This window comes from Palaemon carinicauda, chromosome 43, assembly GCF_036898095.1.
Source record: "Palaemon carinicauda isolate YSFRI2023 chromosome 43, ASM3689809v2, whole genome shotgun sequence".
In the NCBI taxonomy this organism is placed as follows: domain Eukaryota; kingdom Metazoa; phylum Arthropoda; class Malacostraca; order Decapoda; family Palaemonidae; genus Palaemon; species Palaemon carinicauda.
The window spans coordinates 52594862-52619501 of NC_090767.1; the positions used below are offsets into that span (position 1 = coordinate 52594862).

General features: G+C 45.3%; 1 protein-coding gene across 4 annotated transcripts in view; it reads left to right on the top strand.

The window, feature by feature from the left end:
- Positions 1-24164, top strand: part of LOC137633584 (ADP/ATP translocase 3-like) — a 46866-nt gene extending 22702 nt beyond the window's left edge. For 2 of the 4 annotated variants that reach the window (XR_011042288.1, XM_068365853.1), the window contains 2 exons: positions 9936-10063; positions 21244-21475. Coding sequence is in view for 2 of the 4 variants with exons in the window: in XM_068365853.1 (XP_068221954.1) it covers positions 9936-10063; positions 21244-21250 (135 nt within the window). In the remaining 2 variants the exon portion in view is untranslated. Of the gene's footprint in view, positions 1-9935; positions 10064-21243; positions 21476-24065 lie in introns of those variants that run through there. The other 2 variants (XM_068365854.1, XR_011042289.1) reach the window with 2 other exon arrangements.
- Positions 24165-24640: the final 476 nt, after the last annotated feature.

Below are 24640 nucleotides of genomic sequence, written 5' to 3' on the forward strand. Positions count from 1 at the left end.
CAAACCGAATCCAAAAGTGAGACGTTTTATGCCTCCCTTGTCGTCTATACCCCTGGAGCTGACAACAGTCCACTCAGGAGACAAGGCAGCAGCTCTTTAAGATCAAGTGAGCCTTATGCTGTCAGCTTCATTCATAGTAATGTAGAGGACACCTCCTCGGAGGGGTCTTTACATCATACTTTTCCTAGTTCCGAAACACTCGGGAGGGGGGGAATGAAAACCTGTTCTGGACATCAGTCCATTGTACACATAAAGGGAGTAAGGTTTCTTCTTTGTACCTGGACTACTGACCACTCAGAGCAGAATCACAAGTAAAGTGTCTGGAGGCTCTTCAAAGGATAATGCCCTGAACGCAACAGTTAGGTCTGATGGTAACCTGGCCAAATCTCAACTAACACCCTCACAGAATTTAATTTTTCTGGGGACGATACTTGGTTCAGTTCGCATTCAAGGCGCTCCGGAAATGTCGCAAGGACTTTCCCCTGGTGGTCACCCGGCTACGGTTGACGATCCCTCGCAGCAATCAGCACACGGTTTAGTTCACGCACACAGTGCGCTTCATGTGTCTGGTCTGTCTAAAGTAGAGAAGTCGATTTCGTCCCTGTTTGACACATACGATTTGCGACAAGGATCTATGGATAGAGTCTGAGAGGAAATGACACATAAATATCAAAGAGCTAGTGGCCATTCACCAAGCCCTGATCACTCACTTCATAGAAAGGGAGAATAACGTCAGGAGGGATCTTCTCGGCAGAAGAAGGCAAGTTCTTACTGCAGAATGGACCCTACATCACGAGGTGTGCACCAACCTTTGGATGATTGTGGGGTCAACACTCGATAGACCTCTTCGCCTCACAAATGACATAGAGGTTGCCGGTATTTTGCTCTCCAGTACCAGACCAGGAAACAGTCGCACTGGACGCTTTCCTTCTGAACTGGGAAGGTCTAAACATGTACTCTTTTCCTCCATTCAAGATCTTGGACCGAGTCCTGAAAAGATTCAGGGATTCGGCCAATGTCCGCATTACCATGATAGCTCCTTTTTTGGTCTACGAGACATTGGGTTGCGGAGGTGATGGAGTGGCTGGTAGATACCCCCAGATCATGACCACTATTAGGGTTGATTAATCTAAGTGGTACATATTTTAGAGTGCGGTGCAGGAATAATAGATTTTCCTCTACCAATACCTCTATAGCCAATATAGCAGAGTTTTTCTGTTGTATCTACGTACAAAAGAGAAGCTAGCTATGCCTTGCATCAAGGGTTACCTTAGCATATTAACCTCTGTCTTTCGTAACCGACACATTGGCGTGTCAGGTAACAAGGGTCTCTCAGGTTTCATTAGATCTTTTGAGACAACCAAGAGGAAGGATAATCCAACCTCCTCGTGGAACCTAGATGTAGTCCTGGCCTTTTTAACCTCAAGTAGGTTTGTACAGTTGGACAAGACATCTTGGAAATATCTTACCAAGAAGACTTTTTCCTAATTTCATTGGCTTCAGTCAAAAAAGTAGGAGAGTTTAAAAGCATCAGCAAGAAGATGGGCTTTAATGGAGACAATGCAACTTGCTCCCTTCAGCTAGGCTTTCTTTTCAAAGACGAGACAGACAGCCTGTGATGCTCTGTTAAAAAGCTCTCTTTGCCTTTATCAAAGAATAACCTGGCTTTTTTCCATTAAGGATTTAAAAAGGGAAACTCTCCAAGATAGTCAGTAAGAAGTTTTCCCTATCCTTAAGGTAAAACCACACGAGGTTAGAGCTGTAGCAATTTCTATGACTTACAAACACAATAGGTCAATGAAGTCAATTTTGGAGCCTACTTTCTGACGAAGTAAATCAATCTTCACAGACTGCTATCTCAAAGATGTCCAGACCCAGTATGAGGATTACTAATCCCTGGGTCCGTACGTTACCTCCGTCGTCTTAGTTGGAGAAGGGTCTACTGCCTCTTCCCTATAACTTAATATAGACCCTTGTCATTTTTTCTTGTACTTGTTCATAGATTTTTTTTGCGAGGGTTGTCGCAGCCTTCCGTCAGTTTCTGATGCAAGTCAAGTTAGTTTTAATGCGTTCACAGTCTGTCTGCGAGGCTTGTCGCAGCCTACCAACAATCTGGGATGCAAATCAAATTAGTTTTAATATGGAGTAGGTGGTCAAAATCAGTATCCTTGGCTATGCCAGGTTTGCAAAGGTGGTGGTCTAGCCACTCTTAAGGGTCATGGACCTTGTGGCAACCCCAAGAGACTTTTCAGTCCCCTGAGTGGATCACTGAGTCTCTTAAGGAATGCAGGCGAAATGAGGCAGTATCATTGTGAAGCCAGCTTCCTTATCAGGTTAGAACCAGATTGTTAGTGTTACTATTGTAGTTATTAATAATTATACGAATTCCCAAGGGGATGAGGTTTTCAACCCACCTCCAACTGTGTGAATCAGCTATATATATATGTAACTACCAGGGAAGTTACATATTTAAAAATGGTATTTTTATTATAAAATAAATTTTTAAATATACTTACCTGGTAGTTACATATATAAAAGGGCCCTCCCTCCTCCCCTCTGAAAACAGAGACAGAGAATTTCTGAAGATGTTGGGAATGGTTCTAATAACCTACGAGTGATGGCGCTCATGTATGACCACCTACTGTCATGGCGGCGATCGCCACGAATTTTGAATTTCTGTCGTGCCGCGTCGAAACACGGGATTTAAGCTTTATATTTGTAACTACCAGGTAAGTATATTTAAAAATTTATTTTATAATAAAAATACCATTTTTGAACATACTAATAAAAATACCATTTTTGAACATACTTACCCGCTGGTTATATAACTTTTATTCCCACCCTCCTCCCCTCTAGAGACCTATGGGCATGGAAGGTCTGGTGAAGTATGGAATGGTTCAGCCTATCTCCCGTGAGGGCGCTAGTGTACACCTGGTAACTCTATCTGCGATTGCCGCGAGTTTTTGAATTTCTGCCGGACGTCAGAGACTAAAGCTATTTTTATATAACCAGTGGGTAAGTATGTTCAAAAATTTATTTGTTCCGTAACTGACATACAAACCACGCTATTTGATTTGGGTTATTAATTTCGGCGTAGCTGAAATGATGAGCCATTAGAATTTTAACGAGGGTTTACTACCCCACCGCAAGTTAGGGGGGGGTAGGGAGGGTAGCTTGCTACCCCCCCTCCCCCCTCCCCCCCTCACACACACCTGTGCTTGGGCTCACTTTGCTCTCGGCTCGGGTGGTAGTCGGACGTGTCCGCTCTCAACCTCGCCTCTCTGACAGCCATTAATGTCTTTTTGCTTTCTCTCCTACAGGTTTGTTCGTGAAGTTGGCCTCTGCGATCATGCGCAAATGTCCTGGATTACCCGACCGCCCTTGTGGTACATTTATGTCGGCGGTCGAGACGGACCCTCACACCCTTTGTCCTTACTGTAGGGGCTAACGGTGTGATAGTAGTAATAAGTGTGGTGAGTGTAGGGAGTGGTCTACCTCCCAGTGGGAGAGGTTTTCTCGGCGACGGAAGAAGTTCAGGCGGGATATTTCTCCTTCGAAGATTTCTTTAAAAGGAGAAAAACCCAAGGACTCTTCTTCAGTTGCCCAAACCTCCTCCGAAGTTCCCACTCGATCGGTTTCTTCCGAGAAACCGTCGAGTGGTAGCGTAGACCATGGTTCTGTTTCCCAATCTCGGGGTTCGAGAGATGGCGTTGCCTCCCCTAGCGAGGCAGCTTCACCTCTTCCCCCGGGGGAGGATTTAAATTTAAATGTTAATGTAATTGATTTATTCCAGCTTTGGTCTTCCTTGGGGCTCGAAGGTTCGTCCTCCAAGGAAGCCTTGTTTGACATCATCCGGTTGGGTGCTGCTGTCAAGCAATCACCGACGTTGGCAGAGGTTGATCCTCTGTCTATCGTCGACGTTGTGGTGGCAGAGGTATCCGATGCGGAATCTCCTAATACCTCTGCAACTGCTCAACCTGCTGTAGCTGAAGGCTTAGTTTCTCCCTCTGCTCAACCTTCGAGGGAGGAACTAAGTCCAACAGTCTCTCCTGCCGGTGATTCTCCCCCTCGGGGGAGTTCACTCACAGAGACTCCTCTTGGGAGGACTGCCTTGCTGACCCAACGGCCCCAGAGGGGGCATACATCGTAAGGCTCGCCTTCCTCTTCGCCGGAGAGGCCTTCCTTCACCTTATAAGGGTGTGAGGAGGCGCCTTTTCGGTTCGTCGTCATCGTTGCAGTCCGCCGCAGAGGAGCCTCGTCATCGATCTCCGACTGTTCCTGCTACAACCCTGGACCTCTCTGCAGATCGTTCGCGATCCCCTCCGGTGGAAGGTCGTCCTTACAAAGGACACGCCGACCTTCCATCCGTCAGACCTGCTGACCTGCCGTCGCCGTTCCTGGCTGCTGATGCGCTGTGGGCGCCAACTAAACCTGTTTTTATAAAACAGACACAGGTCCCTTCGGGGCAACAAGGGCGTACGCGCAAATTAGCGCATACGTCCCTTACGCGCCATGCCAAGCATGCTTGCCAACGTTCAGCTGACCTCTGAGGTTTCGGAGTTAGCGCACAGGTGCTCTCCTACTGTTGCTGATATAGCGCACCAGCGCGCTCCTGCTGCCGAGGTTCCTAAAAAGGGCGCCAGCGCTCACCTGCGCGCCAGCGCTCACCTACTCGCCAACGCGCTACTGCGCGCCATGCGCGCCGACGTTCTCCTGCGCGCCAGCATTCACCAACGCGCCAGCGCTCTCCGCGCCCCCAGTCCCAGATCCCAAGGCACTCTGGCAAGATGCCTTCCAACAACGGTGAGACAACATCGACGTGTACGCCTTTCCCCCGTTCTGTCTGATGAGGAGGGTGCTCAACAAGACCAGAATATCGGTCAATCTTTCAATGGCTCTCATAGCTCCGCTATGGCATCACGCTGAATGGTTTCCGGACCTTCTGCAACTACTAACGAACGGAACTTCCGAGAGAACTCCCTCCACGATACGATCTACTCAGACAACCACATGCCAACATCTTCCACAAAGCCGTAGCTTCTCTACGACTTCACGCCTGGAGACTATCTAGCATCTCCTCGCTGAGAGAGGATTTTCGCAAGTTGCGATTACGATGTCTGGACATCTGCGAAAATCATCCGCATCTGGCTACACCAGGCAAAGTGGAAAGTCTTCTGTGGTTGGTGTCGTGGAAGGGGCATCTCTCCACTCGATACCTGCCACTATTCCAACAATAGCGGAGTTCCTTGTGCATTTGCGGGAAGAAATGCGCCTTTCAGTCTCGGCGGTGAAAGGCTATCGCTCAGCCTTAAGTCTAGCCTTCAGGCTCAAAGGAATGGACATTTCTTCCTCGATGGAACTTTCCCTACTCATACGGAGTTATGAACTTACCTGCCCTCAGTCCGAAGTGAGACCACCTCCATGGAACGTGGTTCGAGTTCTCAGGTCTCTTAAGAGACCTCCCTACGAACCATTACGCCAGGCTTCAGATCGCCACCTAACTTGGAAGACGGTGTTCCTACTAGCTTTGGCTTCGGCCAAGCGAGTCGGTGAACTTCATGGTCTCTCGTATGACATCGCCCATTCAAGGGGATGGGGGAAGGTAACGTTCAGATTCGTCCCTGAGTTTGTTGCTAAGACTCAGAATCCGGGAGTGCCGGATCCTAGGTTCGACTCTTTCCGGATTTCGAGTCTTCGTTCTGTAACAGATGACCCAGACCGTCTCCTACTGTGTCCAATAAGGAGTCTGAGGCTATATCTCAAAAGAACGGCTGCAGTTCGCCCCCAAGTGCAAGCATTGTTTGTGAGCACTGGGAGAACTAAGAGGAGGGTTACCAAAAATACCATCTTGGCATGGATTCGTAGGGTAATCCATCTGTCCCTGAATCCTGACCCTCCTCTGTCACGTCGCCCTAGAGCACACGATGTCAGGGGCGTAGCTACGTCCCTGGCCTTCAAGAAGAACTTTTCAGTGACGCAGGTTCTACAAGCAGGGGTGTGGAAGCGTCAGACGACCTTCACAGCCCACTACCTGCAAGACGTGACCCACAGGAGGCTCGATACGTTCTCTATCGGCCCTGTGGTGGCTGCACAACAGCTGGTTTAAAACCTCAGGCTCCTTAATGGACAAGTAGCAGAAGGTTGAGGGCATTGTTACCCGGTCTTAGTCTGCGTGAATGAAAAGGTTTGTCTGGCCCTTATTCTTTTCTTCATTCTCTCCTCCCTTGGAGAAAGCAGCATCCTGGGTTCTCTGCACAGCTGACCTCGAACCACTGCATGTAAACTATGTTTCCTTGTGTTCCTAGTATTAAGTTAATACTGTCACGTCCCCATACCCTGACGAAGTGGTATTGGGAGAGTCCTAGCCTAAGTTTCCTTATAAAGAACTACAGGTCAACTTCCTAGGATGAGTGACACTTCATACCTTCACACACAGCTTACGTAGGCCGCAGCCCTTGCGCAGCAAGGTTCTAGCGAGGTGCAGGGACTCTTTATTGTTGAGTGCTGATGCACTCAGATACTGAGTCCCCGGGCAAAGCCAAAAGCCAGTCACCCATATTAAATAGCGTGGTTTGTATTTCAGTTACGGAACAAATGACAAATTCATAGATAATTTGTATTTTTCCTAACTATACAAACCTTAGCTATTTAATCAAACTTGCCCACCAGCCCTATCCCCCTGAAGTCCTACCTCCTAGCAAAGTGAGCTCAAGCGCATGTGTGTGTGAGGGGGGAAAGGTAGCAAGCTACCCTCCCCCGCTAACTAGCGGTGGGCTAGTAAACCCTCGTTAAAAATCTAATGGCTCGTCATTTCAGCTACGCCGAAAGTAATTACCCATATTAAATAGCTAAGGTTTGTATAGTTAGGAAAAATACATATTACCTACGAATTTGTAATTTTAAGAAAGGTAAAATTGCTTGCCGTTATTCTAATTGTTAGTCTGTAATTTGTTAAGAGTTGTTTTTAATGACCCTCTGTGTACTATTTTTTGGTCGTAAGTTTTAATCAAATGACTTGACTCTTTTAGTCTGTAATCTGCCCACGCATGCTTAACTGACCTGCCAGGTGATCCCCATATCTGTCAGAATCGAGAGCTGTGCGAGAGAAATTTCCATTGCATTAAGGTCAGGCGATTTACTTCTATAGTTTCTTGCCAGGTGCGTTGTGGAGACAGTGGGACGAATGCGATTGTCGGAGTAGAAAGGGGCAAGGGAATTAACGACAATCACTTGTGAAAAACACCGAACAAAACACTTATCGACTTAGCGGGCAAGTCCAAAACAGAAGGATGTCCTGGAGGGCGCGCGTGGTAGGTGTCGGTGGGGTAGTCCAACTGTGTTCTCTAGGGCCTGTCACGGCCCTCCCCATTAATGAAGGGATTATCTAAATGGAAGACAGCCTGTGAATAGTGGTTTTCACACGCCCTTGTTGTATACACGACACCCACAAGGTGATCGTGCGAGGGTAGTAACCTCTGCATTCCATGCTTTTATCTTTCTCTAGTATATTTGGAAGATTTATATTAGAAAAGTGTAAAGAAGGACCCTTTTCACCGGGCGTCACAGGCCTCTTCCCAGAAATAGATTTTTCCTTCGTCAAAATCCCTTTTTTTGCCTCGTCTTCCTTTAGCAGTATTACAGTATAGGCATTTCTTCCATCTTCCTGTCCAGTCTCGCAACTGTTCCTTCAGACTGAACTTTCAGGAGTATCACCAATGCCCTAATTTCATATAGCTATGCATTTTGACATTTTCAAATCATTCCAGTTGCATAATCTGTATTCCTTTCATAAAATTTGGGGTTTAGTGGCCATAAAATGAAAAAATGCTCTGAAAGTAATTCCTTATCTTCTAGACTATTTCTTTGCAAAAAAGTTCCTATTGGTATTATGTGCAAGAAATAAAGAATTATATGCATCCTTTTAATACAGATTCAGTGACAGTTTTGTGTTTATCCCTATATGAAATCACCCGAGATGTCTACCCAATGTGGCTTCTCAATATTATCTAGTTAACCCAATGACTATAATTCAATTTCACCAAACGCCGAGTTTAAACGTACTACTAATGTTGATAACCTTGAACAGGCTCAAGTAAATTTCTTGAAAGGTTTTGTGAATTTAGTTAAAATGTCGCTAGTTTTGCCATTCTTTCAACTTGTTTTAAATTGTCATGACTTGTCAGTATAGAGGGGCTGTGGGCTAATATTATCAAAATAATTTAGAACCAGTATTAATCATTAGATATTAAAAAGAATGCGATATTGATTTTGCCTCGGGTTTTTCTGTCGGTTCGTAACGTACATTGCTCTTCTTCAACATTCTCAAGTCTCAGTAAAGAAATTACTGAAAAGTACTTTAGTAATTCACAAAAAAACCTTATTGAAATATCTTGTTTTTTTTTTAAATGGTATCAGGTTTTAAGTACTGTATTTGTTCAGAACATGTTAGGGGGAAGACCTTTGTTGGTTTCATATTGGAACCCACTAGCAATTTGTGTCGCTTGTTACCGAACTTTGTCCTATTGCCTTTAGCTATGATGTTCGTCTAGGTATTCGATACGCGTTATCCTAGACATTCTCAAAGTTCTGGAACTAATTTTCATTCTGAATGTCCAGAGGTTTTGAATCTGAATTTAAGGAATTAGTCACTGATATTTTGTACAGTAGTCGCTAATTTAGTATCAAATTTTTAATCTCCCTCGGTGTAATATTTATTTCTGTTCTTGAAACATTTTAAGACATTGAAATATTCACGATCTACCCATGCATGCTTTACTGACCTGCCAGGTAACCAAATTTTTAATGTCCCTTAGTATGTTGAGCATTAATTTTTCCATCTCCGATCTGTTGTCTTTGGTCTACTCCAAAACTTAATTAATAAAAGATAGCAACAAAAGTCTCGCATTTGGAGATCTTTAATCTATCCACGCATGCTTAACTGACCTGCCAGGTGACTCCCAGATCTGTCAGAATCGAAAGCTGTGCTAGATTAACTCCATCGCATTAAGGTCAGGCAATTGCTTATGTAGTTTCTTGCCAGGTGCGTTGTGGAGACAGAGGGACGAGTATGAATGAGGTTGTCGGAAGAGTAGAAAAAGAAATAAGGAGGGGGACTTGAAAGGCCTTAACCATGGTGCTTTCAGTGTTCCTCTAGCTGTGAACTATATGCATTTCTTCTTTTTTCTGTTGAGGTTCAAGACCCCAAATTATTACTCAACAACTCTTTAATCTATTTAAAGTTCTATTCCCATAGGGGGGGGTATAGTGGCGTAAATTTACCTCGTGAGGTGTACTGTATGCATAATTAATTTGTAGGAACCCATTGCCCTTATTTGCTTCTATTTTTTAGTCTTTCCTAAAATACCGTTTCATTTCTTGCACCTTAATGTCCAACCTCTGCTAGAACTAGTTACTATGGTCGATTTGTTGCTAATAATGTCCTTTAGTAATTTGAGCTGTCATTTTTCCATCCTCGATATGTTATATCTTTGGTCTGGTCAGAATCTTGCCTAAATCGAGGATAATAAGATTCCTTTGGAAGTTTGTGATCCATGAACGCATGCTGTACTGACCTGCCAGGTGAACCCCATACCTGTCAGAATCGAGAGCTGTGCGAGAGAGATTTCCATCGCATTAGGTCAGGCAAATGCTTCCATAGCTTTTTGCCAGGTGCATCGTGGAGACAATCGGTCGTGTATGGACGTGGTTGTCGGAAGAACAACGGTGTTTAGGTTTTTTTTAAGCATTAAGTGGGAAATTACTTGGTTTTTTTGGTAAAGACGACAATTTCCGACAAGTTTACTCTTCTTTGTACAACATTCTATGCTTGATAACTTTATTCACATATGTTAGTTACTAAATATTAATCATTTTGATAATTATACCATTGATTTTATTATAAACCCCCTTTCTTTAAACTCCGTCCTTCTCCGCAGATTTTCCTTGGCGGCGTTGACAAGAAGACCCAGTTCTGGCGTTTCTTCTTAGGTAACCTCGCTTCTGGCAGTGCTGCCGGTGCAACCTCCCTCTGCTTTGTGTATCCTCTTGACTTCGCTCGAACCAGGTGAGAATTTGCGGAATCCGTTCCGCGTTGAGGCGGGTTTTACGCGGTCGAACTGTTTGTCGGACCTACTAGTCAAACGGTTTGAGGAGTTGGAGTCTTGTCAAAATGTTCGGTAACTAAATACCCCGTTTACACATTCGAACGTCGCTGCAAGCACTTGTCTGTTATGAACTGTTCGCCCGTGTAGACTCCGCTTAAGACATTGGAATGTCGTAGTTTGTTAGTGATAATATGCTATTTTCCCTGTTGGAGCCCCTGGGCTTATAGCATCGTGCTTTTCCAACTAGGGTTGTAGCTTGGCAATTAAAATAATAATGCCGTTACTTATACCAGGGGTGGCCAACCTATGGCGCATGCGCCGACAGTGACGCATTGCACGATAACAAGTGGCGTACTATACCCCAGAGATGATAAAAGAAAAAAAATATACCGGCTCAAAAAAAATAATACTGATTTCTAGAAAAAATCCCAAAAGAATTTAAGGGGACGATTTGCCATGTCCTACATTTTTATTCTTGATTCAAAATACACCATTGCTATATATGTTTCAGAGTTTAGAGATATATAATACCTTCATCATATACAAGTTTCAAGTCATTTGATCAAAATTTTTTCATTAGCAAAAATCATGATTTTCAAAAAAGTTACAATTTTCTCCACTAATGACACCAATTGTAATGAAAATCATACCATCAAATTCCTTTAGAAACCGAAAAATTCTGTCTACCAGATTGTCGATTTTCCTTTTTTTTTTTAATGAATTTTTTCTTATTTTTCCTCGTTCAGATGCAAAATAATTATGAGTAAAAATTGGTGTATGGTGAACTAATGGTTGGCCACCCCTGTTTTATATTATTGCTTTTGAAGTTTGTCAATTCTCATGTAAGTTGGCCAATACTCGTGCCAGTTGGCCAATTCTCGTGCAAGGTGGCCAATTCTTGTGCAATTTGGCCAATTCTCAATTTTCATGTAAGTTTGTCAATTCTCGTGTAAGTTTGTCAATTCTTGTGCAAGTTGGCCAATTCTCAATTTTCATGTAAGTTTGTCAATTCTCGTGTAAGTTTGTCAATTCTTGTGCAATTTGGCCAATTCTCAATTTTCATGTAAGTTTGTCAATTCTTGTGCAAGTTGGCCAATTCTCAATTTTCATGTAAGTTTGTCAATTCTTGTGCAATTTGGCCAATTCTCAATTTTCATGTAAGTTTGTCAATTCTCGTGTAAGTTTGTCAATTCTTGTGCAAGTTGGCCAATTCTCAATTTTCATGTAAGTTTGTCAATTCTTGTGCAATTTGGCCAATTCTCAATTTTCATGTAAGTTTGTCAATTCTCGTGTAAGTTTGTCAATTCTTGTGCAAGTTGGCCAATTCTCAATTTTCATGTAAGTTTGAAGTTTGTCAATTCTTGTGCAAGTTGGCCAATTCTCAATTTTCATGTAAGTTTGTCAATTCTCGTGTAAGTTTGTCAATTCTTGTGCAATTTGGCCAATTCTCAATTTTCATGTAAGTTTGTCAATTCTTGTGTAAGTTTGTCAATTCTTGTGCAAGTTGGCCAATTCTCAATTTTCATGTAAGTTTGTCAATTCTTGTGCAAGTTGGCCAATTCTCAATTTTCATGTAAGTTTGTCAATTCTCGTGTAAGTTTGTCAATTCTTGTGCAATTTGGCCAATTCTCAATTTTCATGTAAGTTTGTCAATTCTTGTGTAAGTTTGTCAATTCTTGTGCAAGTTGGCCAATTCTCAATTTTCATGTAAGTTTGTCAATTCTTGTGCAATTTGGCCAATTCTCAATTTTCATGTAAGTTTGTCAATTCTCGTGTAAGTTTGTCAATTCTTGTGCAAGTTGGCCAATTCTCAATTTTCATGTAAGTTTGTCAATTCTTGTGCAATTTGGCCAATTCTCAATTTTCATGTAAGTTTGTCAATTCTCGTGTAAGTTTGTCAATTCTTGTGCAATTTGGCCAATTCTCAATTTTCATGTAAGTTTGTCAATTCTTGTGCAAGTTGGCCAATTCTCGTGTAAGTTTGTCAATTCTCGTGTAAGTTTGTCAATTCTCGTGTAAGTTTGTCAATTCTCGTGCAAGTTGGCCAATTCTCATGCAAGTTGGCCAATTCTCGTGCAAGTTGGCCAATTCTCGTGTAAGTTGGCCAATTCTCGTGTAAGTTTGTCAATTCTCGTGCTAGTTGGCCAATTCTTGTGCAAATTATCAATTCTCATGCAAGTTGGCCAATTCTTGTGCAAGTTGGCCAATTCTCAATTCTCATGTAAGTTTGTCAATTCTCGTGTAAGTTTGTCAATTCTTGTGCCAGTTGGCCAATACTTGTGCCAGTTGGCCAATTCTCGTGCAAGTTGGCCAGTTCTCATGTAAGTTTGTCAATTCTCATGTAAGTTTGTCAATTCTCTTGTAAGTTGGCCAATTCTTGTGCAAGTTGGCCAATTCTCGTGTAAGTTTGTCAATTCTCGTGTAAGTGTCAATTCTCGTGTAAGTTTGTCAATTCTCGTGTAAGTTGGCCAATTCTTGTGCAAGTTGGCCAATTCTCGTGTAAGTTTGTCAATTCTCGTGTAAGTTGGCCAATACTTGTGCCAGTTGGCCAATTCTCGTGTAAGTTTGTCAATTCTCATGTAAGTTTGTCAATTCTTGTGCAAGTTGGCCAATTCCTGTGCAAGTTTGTCAATTCTCGTGCAAATTGGCCAATTCTTGTGCAAGTTGGCCAATTCTCATGTAAGTTTGTCAATTCTTGTGCAAGTTGGCCAATATTTGTGCCAGTTGGTCAATTCTCGTGCAAGTTGGCCAATAACCATGCAATTGGCCAATTCTCGTGTAAGTTTGTCAATTCTAGTGCAAGTTGGCCAATTTTTGTGCAAGTTGGCCAATTTTCGCGTAAGTTTGTTAATACTCGTGCAAGTTTGTCAATTCTCGTGCAAGTTGGCCAATACTTGTGGCAGTTGGCCAATTCTCGTGCAAGTTGGCTAATTCTCGTGTGAGTTTGTAAATTCTTGTGCAAGTTTGTCAATTCTCGTGCAAGTTGGCCAATTCTTGCGCAAGTTTATCAATTCTCGTGTAAGTTTGTCAATTCTCGTGCAAGTTGGCCAATTCTTGTGCCAGTTCGCCAATTCTTGTGCAAGTTGGCCAATTCTTGTGCAAGTTGGCCAATTCTCAATTCTCATGTAAGTTTGTCAATTCTCGTGCAAGTTGGACAATTCTTGTGCAAGTTGGCCAATTCTCGTGTAAGTTTGTCAATTCTTGTGCCAGTTGGCCAATACTTGTGCCAGTTGGCCAATTCTCATGCAAGTTGGCCAATTCTTGTGTAAGTTTGTAAATTCTTGTGCAAGTTGGCCAATACTTGTGCAAGTTGGCCAATTCTCATGCAAGTTGGCCAATTCTCATGTAAGTTTGTCAATTCTCGTGCAAGTTTGTCAATTCTCGTGCAAGTTGGCCAATACTTGTGCCAGTTCGCCAATTCTTTTGTATGTTGGCCAATTCTCAATTCTCATGTAAGTTTGTCAATTCTCGTGCAAGATGGACAATTCTTGTGCAAGTTGGCCAATTCTCGTGTAAGTTTGTCAATTCTTGTGCCAGTTGGCCAATACTTGTGCCAGTTGGCCAATTCTCATGCAAGTTGGCCAATTCTTGTGCAAGTTGGCCAATTCTTGTGTAAGTTTGTAAATTCTTGTGCAAGTTGGCCAATTCTCATGCAAGTTGTCCAATTCTTGTGCAAGTTGACCAATTTTTTTGCAAGTTGGCCAATTCTCGTGTAAGTTTGTCAATTCTTGTGTAAGTTGGCCAATGCTTGTGCCAGTTGGCCAATTTTCATGCAAGTTGGCCAATACTTGTGCCAGTTGACCAATTCTCATGCAAGTTGGCCAATTCTCATGTAAGTTTGTCAATTCTCGTGTAAGTTTGTCAATTCTTGTGCAAGTTGGCCAATTCTTGTGCAAGTTGGCCAATTCTTGTGCAAGTTGTTCAATTCTTGTGCAAGTTGGCCAATTTTTTTGCAAGTTGGCCAATTCTCGTGTAAGTTTGTCAATTCTTGTGTAAGTTGGCCAATACTTGTGCCAGTTGGCCAATACTCATGCAAGTTGGCCAATACTTGTGCCAGTTGACCAATTCTCATGCAAGTTGGCCAATTCTCATGTAAGTTTGTCATTTCTCGTGTAAGTTGGACAATTCTCGTGCAAGTTGTTCAATCCTCGTATTTTGTTTAAACTTTTGTTTTAATGCTGTTAATTAGAATATTTTATTTTTCTTTGCTTCCTTTCCTCACTGGGCTATTTTCCCTGCTGGAGCCCTTGGGCTTATAGCATCCTGCTTCTCCAACTAGGGTTGTAGCTTAATTATAATAATAATAATAATAATAAAAGGTATTTTCAGAACCGATTAAAAGATCCTTTTAACAATAGGATTTAATTATAGGATTTGTGTGTCGTGTAGAGAAGCAGATAGAAGGATAGAGCATTTGTTTGGCTGTAGAGAAATAAGAAGTGGAGTGAGCAACGAGGAACCTGGTTATTGTTGTAGTTGTAAATATGAGTTAAGTTGAAAAATACTTTTGAATATTTTTTTGGGGGAAATGAGTTTTCTAGATTGGTAATTTCTCTCTCTCTCTCTCTCTCTCTCTCTCTCTCTCTCTCTCTCTCTCTCTCTCTCTCTCTCTCTCTCTCTCTCTCTCTCTCTCTCTCTCTCCCCACTATGAATTTTATTTGTTCCAACACGGAGTACTTACCTCGAACTACTTTCTTAGGAGAGTCTGGGATCTCCTCCCATCCGACCAGAATTTTGTGTAGTTTACCCTATTCCCGTTTTCTATGGGGGTAGTCTCTGGCGGAGTGACACGCGCCCAGAGACGACCCGGGGTCAGAGAGCATGCTTTCTCAGGTCTCGCTCCTCAGTAAATTTCTGGTCGTGTCGGCGTTAACACACCGACACTCTCTCTTAACCCAGTGCGACCCTTTGTGTCCCACATGTTCCCTTTGTGTGCTTCCCTTCCTTTCCCTCTGTGTTCCTGTTTCTCGCGGTATATTGCTAGTGCGTTATAGAGCAGCCCCGTCGTTGCCCTGGCCCTATGGCTGGAAAATCGTGTGGCACTTTTCTCTCAAAACCCAAAGTTGACCCGCACTCCTTGTGTTCGTCGTGTAGGGGCAGTGTGTGTTCCCCTACGGCCACAGGTCTGGAGTGCGAGTCCTAGAATAAAGTGCAGTGGGTGCGTTACGGCACGAAAAAGAAGAAATCCTCTCGACGGTCGCCTAGGAAGCCCAACGTCTCTTCGCCTTTCGCTTTGCCCGGCGTTCCGTCGGATAGAGCTTCTCTGCCTTCTCCCCCTACCCAGGGTAGGGGTCGAGGTAAGTCTGTTGCGGGGAAGCGGCCAGTGGCCCTTCCCCAGGAGTCGGAATTTCCAGACAGTGGTATTGTGTCGTCTGTCCAGGCAAGTGGGGAGCCTGAGGGAGGGGCGGGTGTTTTTATGGGGGACGGGGCCCTGGACAAAGCAGGCCCCGTATCTTCGGACGATCCTATGTGGGGAAAAACGGCAGCAGTTTCTTCTCCCGCCTCTTGGGTGGGCTTTTCAGGTGCGTCAGCAGACGAGAAGGACGACTCGCCGCCATCGGACGCCCGCGTGTGGGCGCCTCCCTAGACGCCCTTCAGATCACCCCACAGAATGGAAGAGGAGTTTGAGGCCTGGTTCCCCAACGAAGAGCTCCCCCATTCCCCTCCAACACCGTCAGCGTCGTTCCTGGCGGATTTTATGGAGCCTGCGTCGTCGGCCGGGTCCCATGCAGAACCAACAACGACACGTCTACTTTCGGACCCTCCGAGGCCCTACAGGTCCTCAGCCTCTTCGGTTGAGGTCTACTCCTACTCGTCAGATGAAGGAGCCCCGAGAGACCATAGAAGGCGGCGGGATAGGTCTCGCAGGAGACGTTCACGCTCGCGTTCGAGTTCAAGACCCCGCCACGTGGATAGACGTCCAAGGTCCCCCAGGAGGAAGTTCAGGAGAAGTCTTTCGCCGGAGGAAGAATGGGTGCGGGTTTTCATCCCACGTAGCCAACTCCTGGGGGCGGCAGGTGTTGTGGGCACCTCGGGATGGCTCCCTAGACACCGCTCACTAGTAGGTTTCATCAACGAGAGCAGATTTGACCGACGGAGGAGCTCGTCTCATCAGACGTCGAGGGACAGGCATAGGTCCGCGAAGGTTCCGACTCCACCCGCCCAGCGGGGAGAGTCGCCCCTTCGGTCTGGCAGCCGCGTCCCTCCGTCAAGATCTCCAAGGAGACGTCCAGAACGGGAGAGGTTCTTTTCCTCGACGGGCAAACTCCGTCCCAGCGGCGATGCCAGTCCTACGGCCTGTAACAAGGGAATCGGACCACTCCAAGAGGATGCCACCTCTTGGTACGGCTCCCCCCGTCGGAGGTCCTTCGTCACGAGAACCACGACCCCCCCCCCCCCGGACATGAGAGAGGATGGGGAAGAGGGCTCTCCAGCGGAGGTTTCCGCATACCGTAGAGTCATAGGCCTCATCCGACGACACCATAGGCTGGATGAACCGGAGCCCTCGTCTGACGAGTTCTGGCTCTCGAGCCTCAACAGGATGGTGGATGCACCCGTTCAACAGAAGCCCTCACTAGCTCTCCTGGTGGCTAGATACGTGAAGCTGGGACTGGCACGCGTGAGCAAGGTAGTGGCCAACCATGCGGAGGCCCCCAAGAACCAGAGCGCCTCTAGACTTCTCCAGGGCCTGAAGATTCTATCGCGGTTTTACCTCCCGGAAGGACATCGCGCAGGCCCCTGCGCAGTAGAACCAGCTGTCGCCATCTTGGGATAAGGCGCAGCAGAAGAGAGGGCCACCACAGCCCTGGTTTGTTTCTCTCCAGCGGAGACCGCCATGATGGAGGAGTTGTCCAGGGACCTGGCTGGATTGGTGGGCCGCCACTCTGGTAGCGTTCCAATCCTCGCACGATCTAGCAGTCCCGGAAAATCAGGCCCTGCTGAAAGAGCTGATTAGCTCGGGGGGTAAGGCCTTGAAGTTCCTCTGCTATCAGTCAATTACACAAACCGCCAACTGGATACTGAGGAAAAGGGACACTGTACTCAGCAAACTGGTAAGGCGGCTCCCCGACAGAGAGGCGAGGTCCCTGAGGAGTCTTCCACTGTAGGGCGAGACTGTCTTCCCCCTCAAGGAAGTAGAGGAAGCGATGGAGAGGGTGAGAAAGCTAAAGGATGTGGGCGAACCGAGACCACCTCCAGCAAGAAGATCCATCCATAGGAAACCTCCTTCGGACGTCCCTCTTCCTCCTCGCGCCTCACCTAGCCAGCCCAGGAGAGACGCTCCTACTACGTCTTAGCAGCAGCCGTCACAGCCCTCCCGTAGAAGATCTTCAGCCACTCAGTCAACATTCAGGTCCTCCTATTCGGCCTCCAGAAGAGGGCGTTCGGGCCGTGCCTCCCAAAGGAGATAGGGAGGGAGGCCCCCTACTCCTGCCGAAGCCTCAGGTGGGGGGATGCCTCAGAAATTCTTGGCAAGCATGGCGGGACCACGGGTCAGATCCGTGGACCGTGACGGTCCTGAAGGAAGGATACAGATTGCCCTTCCTGGCGGAACCCCCACCTCTGATATCAGATCTACAGGCGGAACGGTTGGCACCAAAAGACCCCCTGAGAAGGACAGCCCTACAAGAAGAAGGGTCTTCTATGCTAGCGAAAGGGGCAATGGAGCCAGTCAAGAACCCAGGCCCAGGGTTCTACAGCAGACTCTTCCTGGTGGAGAAAGCCACAGGGGACTGGAGACCAGTCAGAGACCTCTCAGCCCTCAACAAGTTAGTGTGCAAAACCGACTTCAAGATGGACACTCCGAAGTCGATCCTAGCGGCCTTGAGGGAAGGAGACTTCATGATATCGATAAACCTCAAGGACGCATACTTCCAGATCCCTGTCCACCCCTTCAGCAGGAAGTATCTAAGGGTAAAATGGGGTACCCAAATGTTGCAGTTCAAGACCCTCTGCTTCGGTCTATCCACGGCCCCTCAGGTCTTCACGAGGATCTTCGCGACAGTTTCAGCCTGAGCACACGAACAGGGCATCCGCCTGATTCGGTACCTGGACGACTGGTGGTTGCTTTCAGACTCAAGGGAAGTACTGAGGGGGCAAGGCACGAAGCTCTTGCAGTTCTGCAATGTCCTGGGTATCACCATCAACCTGGAGAAGTCCCAATTGATACCCTCCACCAGGATGACCTACCTCGGGATGGTCCTGGACTCCCGGTTGGCGAGAGCATTCCCTTCCGCGGAGAGGCTAGAAAACCTGAGCCAGATCCTACGGCCCTTTCTGTCGGGTCAGCCCAGGAGAGCCAAGGACTGGCAGAGGCTGATACGTCACCTCATGTCATTGGAGAAGCTAGTCCCTCAGGGGAGACTCAAGCTCAGGGGAGTTCAGTGGAACCTGAAAGAAGCCTGGAATCAGAGAGACTCCCCTCACAAAGTAGTTCCGGTGACCACGGAAACGAAGGAGGTCCTCGAGTGGTGGCTCGACACTTCGAACACCCTCAAGGGGCTGCCCTTCGCACCCGACCCTCCGGAGATGCTCCTCTTCACGGACGCCTCCAAGGAGGGTTGGGGTGCTCACCTCCTCTACAGTACAGCGAGAGGAAGGTGGGGACCCGAGGAGAAAAACCTGCACATCAATGTGCTGGAAATGATGGCAGTTCAAAGGGCGTGTCTGGAGTTCGCTCAGAAGATCCGGGGAAACACCGTGGCGTTGATGTACGACAACTCTACCATAGTAGCCTACATAAAGAAGCAAGGAGGACTGAAATCAAAGGAGTTGTGCGGCCTCACGTTGGAATTTCTGGAATGGGCCGAAAGGAAACAGATCAGGATCTCGGCCAGGTTCATTCCAGGGAAAAGGAACGTCCTAGCCGACGGCCTCAGTTGAATGGGTCAGGTGGTGGGGTCCGAGTGGTCCCTTCACCCAGAAGTGGCCAAGACTCTGATCCAGAAGTGGGGCCCGCCGGTAATAGACCTCTTCGCCACGAGACTCAACGCAGAGCTCCCCGTGTTCTGTTCTCCTGTGCCAGACCAGGGAGCAGCGTTCGAGGATGCCTTCCAGCATCCCTGGGACAACGTCGACGTGTACGCCTTCCCTCCCTTCGGAATGCTCAGACAAGTCCTCAACAGGGTGAGGAGAGCGAGCAACCTGTGGATGACTTTGGTAGCGCCCTGGTGGCCGGAGAGAGAGTGGTTCGCGGACCTAAAGGAACTGGCGCGCCTCCCACCCTGGCCCCTTCCGGACAGGTCAGACCTTCTCCGGCAGCCACACTTTCAAAGGTTCCACAAAAACCCTCGGTCCCTCTGCCTTCACGCGTTGAGGTTATCGAGCGTCTTCTGAGGAAGGAAGGCTATTCGGCGAAGACCGCAACGAGGATGTCGGGTTACCTGAGACGGTCTTCGGCCGCTGTGTACCAGGCAAAATGGGCTACCTTCACGAAGTGGTGCTCCGCTAAGAATATCAAGCTGTTGAGAGCCTCCATCCCGGAGATAGCCGACTTCTTGGTCTATCTCAGGGACGAGGAAGTCATGTCCATCCCAGCCATTAAAGGAGTTCGAGCAGCCCCAGGTCAAGTCTTCCTCCTGAAGGGCATCGACCTAGGTTCCTCCACACACATCTCGATGCTCATCAAGAGCTTTGAGCAATCATGCCCTCCGCACGCGGTTAGAGTGCCCCAGTGGGACGTGGCTAGGGTCCTGAAGATGCTGTCAGAACCTCCCTTCAAACCCCTAAAAGACATCATAGACAAAGAACTCACCCTCAAGACAGTTTTTCTGTTGGCACTAGCTTCGGCAAAACGAGCAGGTGTCACACTCGAAGGGCTGGCGTGAAGCTACCTTCAAGTTCGAACCATCCTTCGTGGCCAAGACTCAGGACCCAGCAGTCTGGGACCCCTAGTTTGAAGAGTTCTCGGTGCCGGCAATCCCACGTTCAGACAACCCCAAGGACTTGCGGCTGTGCCCTGTCAGAGCAGTACGGAAGTACTTGGAGAGGATGTCCAGGTTGAGGTCCGAAGTCAAGAATCTGTTCGTTTCTTCAGGATTGGTGAAGAAACCGGTATCCAAGAACACGATTTCCTTCTGGGTACGGCAAGTGATCAGGAGAGCCTACAGTAGTGTAGGAATTCCTATTCCTGGTAAACCCAGACCTCACGACATCAGGGGTCTGAGTACCTCTCTGGCCTTTGAGAAGAACATGGCAGTCGGCCAAATCCTGAGGGCTGGTACTTGGACCAGTCAGTCAACCTTCACAGCTCACTACTTGAAGAAATGCTCGAGGAGGTCCTTGGACGGATTCTCCCTCGGTCCCGTCATTTCAGCGCTTCAGAAGATTTAAAGGTATACAGTAGCCCCAGGGAACCCACGGGCAGTAAGTCCAAGAGACACAGGTTCCTTTTCCCTACCCCCCCACCCCGTTACCTAATTACCTTCCCTAAAATGACTCGGAATACCTTTAACTACCATGGGATACATCGTCAGTGAAGGAATACGTCTCCAAAGCGTTTATTTTACAGAGGTAAGACACTTAGACACTAAGTTAGTTTTTTGGGTAGTCTTCCCTATTTTCGAGTGTTTTCTATCGGTGGGTCAGCGGAACCTAGTCCCCTATCTAGGTTTTCCCCCTTGTTGCTTCCATCATCCCGGTCTGATCCCTGCAGTACACTCCCACCTCCTAAGGTATAAGTCTCCTAAGAAAGTAGTTCGAGGTAAGTACTCCGCGTTGGAACAAATCACAAATTATAAGTAATTTGTATTTTTCCTAACAATACTTACCTCGAACTACTTTCGGGTTATGGCCCACCCGAACTTCCCCGAGTGCCTTACAGGACTTAATAGAGAGAGGAGATCCTCTTTCTACCAAAACTTACTGAGGAGCGAGACCTGAGAAAGCATGCTCTCTGACCCCGGGTCGTCTCTGGGCGCGTATCACTCCGCCAGAGACTACCCCCATAGAAAACGGGAATAAGGTAAACTACAGAAAATTCAGGTCGGATGGGAGGAGATCCCAGACACTCCTAAGAAAGTAGTTCGAGGTAAAAGTACTGTTAGGAAAAATACAAATTACTTAAAATTTGTGATTTTGTATTGAATGACTTAATGTAAATATAGATAGAATTATGAGAATATTAATTTATTTCCTTTTTCAGATGTTGAACCTGGAGACCACAAGACTCTCCAAAGGTTTAAAGGCATCTCATGAATGGCAGATGAAAGGGACAGTGACAGTGTCCTTAAGACTAACCATATATACATATGATCAGCACCCAAGGCCCCTCTCCACCCAAGCTAAGACCAGGGAGGGCCAGGCAATGGCTGCTGATTACCCAGTAGGTAGATAACAAGAAACTATTGAGTTTCCAATTGACCACCAGGATAACAAAGGTTAGTGGTTAACTAGAACATTATATTCGAAAAGTTCTACTTTTAAAAGTATTCAATTTTCAAATCTCTTTTTAACACCAAATTTGATGGTTCGTGAAATTCCTCCTCATAGTCCCAATGTACTTTGTGCTGGTCTTAAATTTTAGCATTTCTCAGTTTCATTCATATTCTTTGCTAATTGTTCAAATGGCTTTCGTCCTATAGTTGAAATTCTCTATTTCCTTCTCCATGAACTTTGGAGAAAGCGTATGATAGAGTTGATAGGGAAGCAATGTGGAATGTGATGAGGTTATATGGAGTTGGTGGAAGGTTGTTGCAAGCAGTGAAAAGTTTCTACAAAGGTAGTAAAGCATGTGTTAGGATAGGAAATGAAGTGAGCGATTGGTTTCCGGTGAGAGTGAGACTGAGACAGGGATGTATGATGTCACCGTCGTTGTTTAACTTGTATGTTGATGGAGTGGTGAGAGAGGTGAATGCTCGAGTGCTTGGACGAGGATTAAAACTGGTAGGCGAGAATGACCATGAATGGGAGGTAAATCAGTTGTTGTTTGTGGATGGTACTGTACTGGTTGCAGACGCGGAAGAAAAGCTTGGCCGATTAGTGACAGAATTTGGTAGGGTGTGTGAGAGAAGCAAGTAGAGAGTTAATGTGGGTAAAAGTAAGGTTATGAGATGTACGAGAAGGGAAGGTGGTGCAAGGTTGAATATCATGTTGAATGGAGAGTTACTTGAGGAGGTGGATCAGTTTATGTACTTGGGGTCTGTTGTTGCAGCAAATGGTGGAGTGGAAGCAGATGTATGTCAGAGAGTGAATGAAGGTTGCAAAGTGTTGGGGGCAGTTAAGGGATTAGTAAAAAATAGAGGGTTGGGCATGAATGTAAAGAGAGTTCCGTATGAGAAAGTGATTGTACCAACTGTGATGTATGGATCGGAGTTGTGGGGAATGAAAGTGACGGAGAGACAGAAATTGAATGTGTTTGAGATGAAGTGTCTAAGGAGTATGGCTGGTGTATCTCGAGTAGAAAGGGTTAGGAACGAAGTGGTGAGGGTGAGAACGGGTGTAAGAAATGAGTTAGCAGCTAGAGTGGATATGAATGTGTTGAGGTGGTTTGGCCATGTTGAGAGAATGGAAAATGGCTGTCTGCTAAAGGTGATGAATGCAAGAGTTGATGGGAGAAGTACAAGAGGAAGGCCAAGGTTTGGGTGGATGGATGGAGTGAAGGAAGCATTGGGTGATAGGAGGATAGATGTGAGAGAGGCAAGAGAGCGTGCTAGAAATAGGAATGAATGGCGAGCGATTGTGACGCAGTTCCGGTAGGCCCTGCTGCTTCCTCCGGTGCCTTAGATGTTTCAATGTCTTTTTATGTTACTTTTATCCCCATGGTAAACAGAGGGGGCTCATGGTTGACTGGTTATCTGGTAAATCAATTCCTTAGTTTGAGTAATTTGCATGGTTTCAATGTAATGTTTAAGACAATTGTAAGGTAATTGCAGTTTGAATAGCTTAAAATTTATGAAAATTTGAAAAGTTATAAAGTAATCTAAGGTAAAATTCAACATCATATAAGTTAATGCCCACATGCTCAAGTTTAAACCATGATCCGTTTTCTTCATTGGAGATTTCATAGTTCCTTTCTAAACCTACTAATTAATCTGTTATTTCTTGTCTCCAGCTTTTATCAGTTTCTTTAAACTTTCACTGTTTCTTTTTAAAGCTTTTTAAACATTTCCTGGTTTTTTCGTCCATTGGAATAAACTGTAATCAGCCCAGACCTTAATGGCAGACCCCAAGTCTAATCTAGGCCCTTGTCATTCACATTCATGTAGAGGTTTCCATTGACATACTTCCGTCTTTATTTATTGCATTGCAAAATCAATAATATTTGCCTTTAATATCCAGTATCATTCAATGTATCAGAAGATTTTTGACCTAAAAAAGTTGCAAAAACCAAATTCCTTTTCAGTACTTCGCTTGTATCTTATTCAAATTTAACTCCATTTTTTGTTACAAGTTTCCTCATTCATTATTATTATTTCATCCATTGTTATATAAAGACGAAGTATATATGCAAATTATTTTCTTATGACATTATTGTGCAAATATTTTTCACAGTTAAAAGCATCTTGCTACACTGGCAATATTATCACTCATTAACAAAGGTGTTTTAGAGATATAATCTTTGTTATCCAGTGTTAATATTTTCATCTCTTCAATGTATTTGTAATACTCATTATATCCACGAGCATAAGTATTCTAGAACTAATTTGTATTCTTTCATATATCTATTCATTTCCCATTTTCAATATATATATACTTTTACAATGCTTAATCTATGCATAATTGATTTTGCCAATTTAATGATCATACGTTTAGCTGTTATATATTCCTTGTATATAATTTTCCCAGTATTTCCTTTATAGTTACATGATAAGCAACAATATCTCTATAGGAATTAGTATAATAATTTATTTGTTCAGACCTTAGTGATATGAGGAGGGTATAGTAACTGTGATTCTGTGATCTTGAATCTCGTTTTCTATGATGCCCATTTTCTATATCAATGGTAAACTGTGATATTCTTTACAGAAACTGATGAAGATGATGTAAGTTCTGTATTCTAGGATGGAATCTACTGAAGCAGTAAGGTGGGACCCCTGGCCGTCCCGCCTATATAGAGGAAAGATATGACTTTACAGAAACTGATGAAGATGATGTAAGTTCTGTATTCTAGGATGGAATCTACTGAAGCAGTAAGGTGGGACCCCTGGCCGTCCCGCCTATATAGAGGAAAGATATGACTTTACAGAAACTGATGAAGATGATGTAAGTTCTGTATTCTAGGATGGAATCTACTGAAGCAGTAAGGTGGGACCCCTGGCCGTCCCGCCTATATAGAGGAAAGATATGAATTTATATTATAAATTTATTTGTTCAGACCTTAGTGATATGAGGAGGGTATAGTAACTGTGATTCTGTGATCTTGAATCTCGTTTTCCATGATGCCCATTTTCTATATTAATGGTAGACTGTGATATTCTTTACAGAAACTGATGAAGATGATGTAAGTTCTGTATTCTAGGATGGAATCTACTGAAGCAGTAAGGTGGGACCCCTGGCCGTCCCGCCTATATAGAGGAAAGATATGACTTTACAGAAACTGA